General features: G+C 53.9%; 1 protein-coding gene across 1 annotated transcript; it reads right to left on the bottom strand.

The window, feature by feature from the left end:
* Window positions 1-831: 831 nt before the first annotated feature.
* LOC308057661 (ribosome-binding protein 1-like) lies at window positions 832-4,150 on the bottom strand (the record flags this gene model as incomplete). Its single annotated transcript, XM_080411720.1, has 5 exons — window positions 832-1,271; window positions 1,608-1,760; window positions 2,773-2,895; window positions 3,120-3,268; window positions 3,814-4,150. The coding sequence occupies 5 exons, from the start codon at window positions 4,148-4,150 to the stop codon at window positions 1,149-1,151; spliced, it is 885 nt and encodes a 294-aa protein (XP_080267846.1). The 3' UTR covers window positions 832-1,148.
* Between the last annotated feature and the right edge of the window lie 6,251 nt (window positions 4,151-10,401).

Genomic DNA, 10,401 nt, shown 5'->3' with positions numbered 1-10,401 from the left:
AAACACCCCTAAAAAACCCAAAACCAGCCACACCAAGGGCTTCAGAGTCGAGAGGGAGCACCCACATCCTCATGAGCACCCGCTGGCAGGGGCCACTGGGTTTCCTCTCTCACCTGAGGCTACCACCCAGCACGGTGCACCACCTAGGCTTCCCCCCCCACCCTCACACCCGGGGGGAGCAGGTTTGCAGGCGCTTGCCTGACCTGCAGCTGCTGCATCTGCCTCTCCAAGGCTGCCACTTTCATCTTCCAGCTCTTCCTCAGCTGCTTCTCTTGCTGCAGCACCTCTGACTTCTCAGAGAGCTCGTTCATCAGCTTGCCGCACCACTCCTGTAACCTGGCCACCTCAGCGTTTTGCCTGCACCAACAGAAGCAGCGTTATTCCAGCCCGCAGGCCAGTCAAGCATCCCTGGCGTTACCCAGGGGGAACACATCCTCCTGTGGGCCTGATAACAGGGCTTGAAACATCTCAACAGTTGTGTTGGCCTGCTTCTCGGACACGCCTGGTCCTTCAGGGATGGGGTGGAAGGAGCTGACACATCAATTTCAAAAGCTCCGTTTCCATCACAGGAGACATTCCTTTCTCATGAAATAGAAGACGCAAGGATCTGTGTTCCCAGACACAGGAGGAAGCACTCTAAGCAGCTGGAGTCTGCTCTGTAATTAATTGACCACTGTTAATCACCAGCCATTTCAGACTTTCTACAAAAAGAGAGTGCCAAATTCTTCCCCTAGCTCCTGGTTGCTCTGTATGCACCAGGCAGGTCTCGGTTCTCTGCAGCACCGCTCCCATCTAAGAGCCAGCGACATTTCTTCTGAAGCTGGTGAGCACAAGCTCTCCAAAGTGTGGAGAAATGCTGCAGCGTCTTCTGGTCCCCTCTGCCCCCTCCGCTAGCATCAGCACAGGTGACTCCAAAGCAGAGAGGGCTTCCCCTGCCCTTCCACTTGGGAAAAGCATCCTTGTTTCCCCTGCCAGGCCCACAAAAGCCATTTGGCAATCTCTTCCTCACTCCCTCCTCTACCTCCAGCTAGCTGGGGCGTCTGTAGAAGCACCCTCAAGAAAGGGGGTGGCCAATCATGATGGACAGCCACCCCCAGGGCTTGCCAGAGGGCGGCCCCAGGCTCTGCCCCCCACCCCCACCCCTAGTCTTACTTGCTCTCCATCTGACTTCTGATCTGGCAGAAGGCATCGCTCAGGATGGAGTTCTCCTGCTGCAGGCGAGCCAGCTGCGTGTCAGGGCCATTCTCCAGCTGCTCCTGCAGGGTGCGGATCTAGGGAGAGACCAACAGGGGTTAATGCCGCCGCTGCCAGCCCCTCAGCTCTCCCCTGAGGAGCCCACTCCATGGGCAAGAGGGACTGGCAAGGAAGCCACAGCGAGGTGTCTGCTGATGCTGACAGCCCCTGCGGCTGCTGCATCCCGTGAGGATGCTCCCACATCCCTCTTCTAGCGTGAGCACCACGGCTCAGGAGCACTGCGGGGCTCTCGCCCCTCCCCGAGGCTCTGGTCCCCTCGTCCACCTCGGTCTTCTCCAAAAGACCAGGCAGCTGCCACCGAGGGCCAGCCGGCAGCCAGCGGAGGAAGCTGCAGAGCACCGCGTGGGGCTCACCTTGCCCTGCAGCTGCTGCGTTTCGCTGACATGGTCCTGGTAGCTGGCCTGCATGCGTGCCTGCACCGCTGCCATCTCCTGCTCGCGGGCCAGCAGCTGCTCCTTCAGCTTGCCCTCCAGGGTTGTCGCCTTGGCCCGCTCGGCCGCCAGCTCCTTCGAGGAGAGAAGCCACCCGGTCAGTCCTCAGCCTAGGAATTTCCCTGCTTTAAGGGGACTCGAACCAAGTGGCCTCCTAGCTCAGAAGACTTTAAGAAGTGTAACCCTTTCGGCGCTGCCCCCAGGCTCAGCTACACCGTCCGCACTTACATTTCCTCCTGCATTAAGCTTTGGGCTCAGTGGCCACTGGATGCCACTGTTGTTCCACATTGGGCCAGCTAAGAGACAGGAGTGAGGGCCTGGAATTTTATTCCCCTCCCCGGCCCCAGGATCAACATCATCACATCAAGTTTGCGGCAAAGCAGGAAAACTAAAAAAAGAAAACACCCCCACAAATCAAACACAGACTCCCCCTCCGCCCCCTGCCAAGGCAGGGGTGCTCTCTTGGCCGGCTGGGTGATGCCGTGCCGCTGCCCTGGGCTGCCTGCACAGGCCGGGGTTTAGCGCAGCACTCAGTGCACAGGGTGGCTTCGCCCTCTCCTCTCCTGCCTGCAGGCAGATGGACCTGCTGCAGCAGGGTCCTGGCGGCTGCGGGGCAGGAGGTGCTGAGCACGACGCGCCGGGGGTCCCTTCTGACTTCAACACCCAACGAGAGGTGGAGGCAAGGGGCTGAGTCAGGCAAGGGGCTGTAAATAGCACCAGGCTCCTTAAAAAGGGACTGTTCAACACCTTCTCAGCTCAGGGGCTCTGCCAAGAGATGAGAAGGGCTTTACTGTCCTCCGTAGAGCAGCAGAAAGCTGCAGTCTCTTACGGGCACGGCTTTAGCCCGCTCCTGCTGCGGCTGCCAACAGGGCACGTGCCTCCCCGGGCTGGATCAGGCCCAGGAGAGGAGCTCAGGTGGGCATCTCCTCCCCTTTTTGGGGAGAAAACAGCAAATGGATGAAGGGCCCAGAGAACCCCTGGGCTTCACCTCCAAGGGCGGGTAAGACGCGGGGAGAGGGAGGCACACGGCGAGCCGTGAGGCGCAGAGCCTGTGCCAGGCGTGCCGGGAGGGCTGCGCGGCACTTACCTGACTCAGCTCCTCCACCTTGTTTCTGGCAGCGGCTGCAGCCTCCTGCTTAGTGGCGAGCTGCTTCTCCTTCTCCTCCAGCTGGCGTTTCAGGACAGTGACAGGGTCACCCTTCTGCTTGGCCTGCCGGCACAGGTTGGCACATCAGCGGGGACCACCACCTCCGCATCCAACCCCTCCACCCCACACGCACAAGGTCCTGCCCTCTGCTGCAGGGAAAATTCAGCTCCCGTCTCTAAGGCTGACCCTCGGGGGACAGCCTGCCCGAAAACGGGCTGCCTTCGCCCCTCCGCACCCCCGGAGGCTTGGCCCAGCCCTGGTGGACACGACGCTGCTGGCAGCCCTACCGTGTGCCAGGTGTCCTGGACGATGCCCGCTTTCTCCGTCAGGATCTCGATGAGCTGCTGGGCCTCCCCCTCGCTGAACACCGTGCTGCTGACTGTGGACACAAGCGTCTTGTAGGGCAGGTAGAGGGGCCCATCCGAGTCCGCAGGTGCTGGGGAGGAGAGAGGAGGGGTTGGGAGCGCTTGAGCCAACGGCAGGGCTGAGTAGCATCACCTCAGTTGACTTCAACCCCATAACTGCCATTTCACGCCAGCAACCGCCCAGATTTCCACAGCCAAGTTTGATACCTCTCTAACTGAAAGCAACGTGACGAGCGCTGGGGACGGCGCCCACCACAGACAAGTGTTCCCTGAGCCAGCTGCCACCTCTGCCTGGCTCTGCTACTGCTCCTGCCGCCCTGCCACCGCCCTCCATCACACTGAGCGATTCCAGACGGAGCTGGGCACGCTTTGCTAAAGCCAGGGAGCAGAGACATGGTGGGCATCAGAAGCTGGACTCCATCGTGACACAGCCTCGCTGGGGGACTGTCGCTCCACGCAGCGGTGCCAGTGATGCAGAGCAGCAAGGTCATCTCCTGCCTTTCACCAGGCAGGTTCGTTCCAGCTCTTTGCTAAGGGAACGAGATGACTCCAGCCCTTCTCCGATCCCTCTGCCGGCTTACCCGACGGGGATATATGCAGAGGAACTTGGCCTTACCTGGCTCGCTCTTCTTCTTGGATGCAGCCACCTTCTTGACAGGTCCATTATGCTTCTGCTCCTCATGGGCTGGAAGAAAATTGCTTTTCTTTATGGTGACAGAGCTGACCACTGGAGCACTTTGGTGCGCCTCTGGGACCTGTCCATTAGGTTTCTCTTGATTTTTCTTTCCTTTTCCTTTTTTCTCAACAGCTTCCTCTTTCTTCTTTTTCTCTTTTTCCTTCTGCTGAGTCTTCTTAAGCCCTTTGCCTTGCTTGGCCAAGGCTTCCTCAGAAGGACGGAGGACCTTCTCCACGAAGGTGAACACCAGGAAGATCCCAATGGTCGATACCAGCATCAAACCTCCAAAGAGCACAACCTTCAGCATCTGAGGGTCATAGACATCCATCCTGCCTTATTCTTCTGTGCCTGCAAGACACCAGAACAACAGTTAGTGGGGAAAACAAAGAGGCGCAACGGCCTCTCTGTGAGCAGCGAGTTTCCTATGTCCATCTGTGTTGTGTGGGCAACCTGCTGACACCCCCCGCCCCCTCCCAGGTTTGCGCTCCTCCGCTGCGCTGCCTGCGCATGGTGCTCCAGCCGCACTGCAGGGGCTGCTTGCACTGGCTGCAGCAAACTCCAGAAGAACCAAAGAGGGGGAAGAAAAAAGCAGGGATGCAATCAGAGACAGCCACGAGCAAAGTGCCCATGCCATGTCCAATGGGACGCTTTTGCACGACCCTGGGCAATACCTGCAGCCCTGCGGCAGTAAGAGAGCCCGTTTCCAGACTGCCTGGTGCAGTTTGGCCAAGCCCTGGGCTCTCCCTGGGCCACCTGGCCTTATCTCTGCACCCAGGCGCAGGTGGAAGTGCATCCAGGGTCTCAGCTTTGGAATAAAACACCCCCCTGGAAGGGGAAAGCATGCACGGGAGAGCTTTCCCCAGCTTTGCAACAGCCCTGGCCGCCTCCCTTTGCCACCCGCACCCTGCAGCACTGCTGGCCTCTGCCCAGCCTGGCAGGGAGGACACACAGCGACCACATCCCACTGGGTCGCTGCTCCCAGCCTCCAGTGATGAGAACCACCCCAGCAATGATGCTACAGACGCCACACAGAGAACCAAGACGCTACCATCTCCTTGCAATGCAAACACCAGGAAAAGGCCTAAGTTCAAGCCAAAAAAAAGCAAAAGCGTGGTCATTAACCATCTCATCTCCCCAGCAGATGCCCACAGGAAGAAACGAGACTTGCAAAGGGAGCACTGGATGTGGTGCTTCTCTTTCCACCTCTGCTGTTAACTGGCGGGCATCCGTTCCCACCCTCCTCTCCACGCTCAGGTTCTCCACCCATAACACACGGAGCCGCAACGGAGACTGTACTGCCTGGTCTGAGACCTGGCAGGCAGGGTGCAGCCCCACGCGGAGGAAGATGCTGCTGCCTCCACTCTTCTTAATCGCTAACCGAACCCCGTCCCGAGTCTGGAAGCCAGTCTTCCCCGCTGTCCCACTCGTGCGTTTCCCCCATGGGCATCACCTCCACGTGGCTCACAACCCCCCCGATGCTGCAGTCAGGCAGTTCATCTGCGCAGGGGCACTCCCCAGGAGGTGCCAGGCTGCGCTTTCTTGTGATCAATGCATCAAGCCCTCGGCTATCAGAAGTTCCCATCCCCGCGCTTAACTGTAAACATCATTGAATTTCCTCTTTAAGAGGTTGTGGGCTGGGGACGGAGGGAGTGGTTGGAAAGGGAGGAGGCAAAAATAAGAATAAAACTAAGGAGATCAGCATCTTTTCAAAACCTCAGTGCTCACAGGGAGAGACCTCAGAGCCTTTCCCTTTCTCACAGCCGACAGCGGCGAACTCACTCACAGCCGAATCTGCACTGGTGCAGCCAGGGGGTGACAGTGCAATGGAAACGTCGTCTCCAACCCCCAGGGGGGTTGTTGAGGGCTGTTTCAATCAGCAGCCCAGCTCTCCCTGCCCGCCTCGCCAAGCATCCCAGACAAAGCAGCAGAGAGCCGGCAGGCGGGCAGGCTGCCAACGCCAGCTGGAACCAGCCTCCCCTGGCAGGACCAACTTTCTACACCAGGGCACCGCGCGAGATCCCAGCTGATACTACAGGCATCGCTATCCTGGTCCGTCCCGGTTGTTTGGGATTTCAGCGGCCTCAGCCGGCTCCATCCCAGCACAGCTGGTGCCAGCCCCCTCCCTCCTGACAACGCAGCATCACTTTGGGATGGTCCCCATCGGGACAGAGGGATTATTCCTAACCTGCAGGGTGAAAAGGGATGGATTTCCTCTTCCTGGCAGGAAACAGAAACGAGGGTCCAGAGAACATGTACCCACGTCCTTCTGCTGGCTTTAGGGCCAGACCAATGTGCCCCGGAGCTGAACGGGGCGGAGCTGAGCGCCCTGCATTCCTCACCTGGCAACCCCAACAATGCGCTGGTACCAACAGAGCTGCTGACCTCACACTGCCACCACGTCAGACTTAGATCAAAATTCGCCACACCAGCTTAGGGCAAGGGCGTCACTGACGGCTGGCAAATGCTCTCCAGCCCCGTCAGCTGCTCCCGCCACCTCCCAAAGCAGCTGGATGCTGGACTGGCCTTTGGTTTTTGGTTGTGGATGGCTGGGTTTTTTGAGATACTAGTGAGAGATGAGAACTTCACAAGTGAAATGCCCTGTGATGCAGCTCAAATGAGCTCTGGCTAAAACTTACACTGTCTGACTGAATTTTAGAGGCACTAGAACTGTGCGCAGGACAAGAGCAGGTTTTGCAGTGTCTGTGACACCATAGCTGTACCATGCAGAGCAGCACATCTGCACCGTACAGGCTAGAAACCATTAGATTCCTTCTAGAGCTGCTGCTGTGGCAGAGGACGTTCAAGCCTGTGTCTGTTGAAAGACACGATCTCAAACATCCTGTGCAACAGTAGTAATTAACAATGCGCTTGATTTAGGGATGTGGTTGTGATTACTCATTTCAAAGGGCATTGCATCTCCACGTGGAGAAGCAAAGTTCTGTTCAGCCTGTCAGACACCGTTAACCAAGGAGTAAACATGTTGCTGCAGCATTCAGAGATTTCATGCTCAGTCGGCGTGGCTTGTAGCCAGAGAGCGCTGACCCCCTTCAGTTCCTCCTGCTGCACTGGGCCAAAATCTCACAGCCTGCAAGACAGACAGGATCGTTGTGCAGCAGTGCCAGCCTTCACACGACAGCTGGCCAGTGGACTGGAACTAGCCAGGGAGGCTGTGCTGCACAGGTGGAAGTTAAAAAAAAAAAGAAATCCTGAAGAAATTCAGCTTTTCTCCACATCAGATGGGCTTGGGTTGGGCTCCCTGATCTCCAAAAAAAGAATCCATTGTTGACCCCTTGGAGCAGCAAAGCCTTTCTGGTCTCTACAGCCCAGATTCTCACTCTGATTCTTCCACCCACCTCTCCAGAGCCAGCGGGAGCTGAGTCAGCCATTGGAGCCTGCCTGCGTGTAGCTTCCTCACCCGCCATACCCAGGGTAGCCCTAGAAAGGAGAGATGCGCTCCTGAGAGAGCCTGCAGTGAAAAGGGGAACAGTCTGAGCACGGATGTAGTGAAAACGTTCTCCCCGGTATTTCTGCATTGCTATTTGGCGTGTAGCCAGATGTCTGCTCTGACACACGTCAGAGAAAACCATCCAAATGCCTAAGCCAAGGCAGGGCTTACCTGCTTGGTGACCCGATTGCCTCTTCTAATGTTACTACCAAGTACATTTGATTGATTACTAGCATGCTGGAATGCCACATTGAGCGTTTTGCCTCTTTTTTTAGGCATAAAGCATGAATGCCAAGCAAATGGGCCAGAGGACCTGACCCGAGCTTGCATTGCTGAGAAGCCAGGAGGCTCCCTGGTCGTAGCTTTTGAAGCACGTCCCGTGTAGATGTCATGCAGTGCCACAACTCTACAGGCATTCCTGCAGGAGCGGTCTGCAAACTAGGACCATGCGTGGCAATCAGTTAGCTGAGGGGAATGTGCTCGAGCTTGTCTAGACAACAATTAACATGATGAGGCATGTTTGCAGAGCACAGGGGAGTGGGAGACGGATGGAGCCAAGGATGGCGCCAAGGAAAGGTAACACCTTGCTGTTGATTGCTGGTAGTTAACCACCAATCGAGGATTGCCTAGTATGTAATTCTTAGCTTAAAGAACCAATCTGTTTAAAGCACGCAGCTTCTGAAAACATATATAAACTCATGATTGTGTACAATAAATCGGCAACTTGCTTGCATCAAGCTGCGTCCCGTCTCTTCATTCGCCGCACATTCCATGTTTTAATAGATCAGTTATGTAAAGCAACCATTCTAGGCAAGGGTTTCACTAACTGCTGGGAAGCTGTCTGGTAGAATAAAGCACATTTTGGAGATGTAGCTCCTATGTACAAATGACCCTCAACAAATCAAATCTAAGGATTTCTCTTGGTTTATTAATATTTGCATTGGTTGTCCAGTAGCCCAATACTGTCCCCAATGGATTAACGCTAAAGGTCTCCAAAAATGTTGGTCCAACGCTGCAAAGTGACAATGTATCATGGGATGAAAGGGGGGTGGGGGTGGGGGTGTGAGAACAAACTGGTTCCTGTTCTTAATTTTCTGAGTTGTAAAAAGCAAAATTCAGTCAGTCTTTTTGAGGCTGACGTGCAGAATTAGACTCTATAACTCGAAAGTTATAAAGTAGGTATGTTTATTGCGCGCAGATGCACGGGGGATCGCTCCTCCACAAGCGTGCATGCCCGAAGTGACGAACCATCCTACATTTATACAATGAAACAAATGAATATTCAATTAACGCCTATACATATTCGTTACCTAAACCCCGCTTCGTACGTTAATTTAGCTTATCAGTCCGTTTGCTGGAATGTGGTGGTCTTGCAGGTTTGTAGGTGATTCATGTTCTTGTGACCATCCCATCTTCTCCAGCAAGGAGACTTAGCACTCCCTCCCTCTAGATAGCATTGGAATATCTCTCATCCTTTTCTCATTCTTTTTTAAATAGCCCCTTTGTTAGAGGAAGAAGGGCAGGCATCTCCCCATCTCCCCTTTTGTTAGAGGAAGAGGGGCAGGCGTCTCCTCAAAACTGTAGTTGTCTCCTCAGAGCTGTGTGCCTATGTGACCAGACACCGCACCCATGACCAGTCACCATACCCACATTCCTGGGCAGACATATGCAATCACAGTCGGTGTCCATTGTCCCCATTTCACACTATTTCTCCATATCAGAGGCTGCTGGTCAAATGGCCAAACTCAGAAACAGTTTCCCCTGTAACCACTTTATACAAAACTGAAAACCTGTAGTGAAAGTTAGGCTAAAACAACCTGTTGGCACAAAAACTGGGTTAAATTCTTAGTGCTAGCAGTTGCAGAGCAGTACTAATAAAGGCTAATCCTGAAGTGAAACAGACATAAAATAGACACATTTTTCTGGGAAATAGTCCTAATCCACTCTTGTAAACTCACGGTGCAGTAATAATATTTAAAGGTTCACTTGTTCTAAAGGTTCAATGTTCTTGTTATGAAGTGCCTTGAGTTCTCCTTCAACCTGAGGGATTCTATCAACTACTTTTCTGTTGACATAGTTTAATTTAGAACTACCTTCATTTCTCTAATACACACTTACTAGCGGGTCAGATGCTTCTGAGGCTTCTACAAATGCAGATACTTCTATCAGAGTGCTCCAGTTCTATGGGTAGTACAGTGAAAAGAAACCACATCTCAAAAAGTGGTATTCTCAGCCTCAGGCTTTGGTCACTTGGTCCATTTGTTCATAATCACTATTGATCTAACTTGGTAGAACCAATCAGCCTGACTAATATGGCTTGATCTGGGCTTTTTGTCTGTTAGCTTCTTTACTTCTGTAGAAATGCATGGAAATATCACCTAGACAGTCTGACCTGAAATTGAAATGCCTTTTGTATTTCCAGGTGGAGACCTGCCTGGGAGATGCAGGGGGCTGAAGGGCCACAGATGTGTGAACTTGAGCAGATGATGGGCAAGTGAGTCCTGGAGGAGCAGGGGAGAGACGGAGCTGATCTTCCTCCCTGGTGGGTGCCTTGGTGGCCAGAGCCATGTGCTGCTTCCAGCCTGAAGGTCACTTGGAGCAGCTTGTGTCCCCCCGCCACATCTCAGCTTCGCCACCTACGAAATGAACTTTATGGTGTTTTTTAAAAGTGCTTTGAGCTCTACAGGTGGACTGAACAAGCAATTACTCTGCTGATGGTTTTGTAAAACATTCATCCGTTTGTAATATTAGTAAGGCCTTATGATTCGACCTGCCGATATGGGGGCGTGGGGGATCTGCAGAGGAATGAAAATGGAAATTCTGTTTCCCCGTCCTCAATGCTGGACAAAGTCTGCCTGAAAAAGTTGCCATTGTAGCTGCTGGCGCATTTCTATTTTTAACATAGCTTTTTTTTTCAGTATTAGAAATTAAGTTCTCCTCTTCATGGGAGCTCTGGAGAGCTAGTGGTATTTTGACAACCCAAGCAAATGAAATCAAAACAGTTCAAAAACCAAAAGAGGATCTTTAGTCAGGCTGCTGCATGGCCTTGGGTTTCTGTTTGTGCTTTTTAACCCTTTAACTCC

The sequence above is a fragment of the Falco punctatus genome, assembly GCF_963210335.1.
Source record: "Falco punctatus genome assembly, contig: scaffold_223, whole genome shotgun sequence".
NCBI classification, from domain to species: domain Eukaryota; kingdom Metazoa; phylum Chordata; class Aves; order Falconiformes; family Falconidae; genus Falco; species Falco punctatus.
This window is presented reverse-complemented; position numbering and strand designations above follow the sequence as displayed.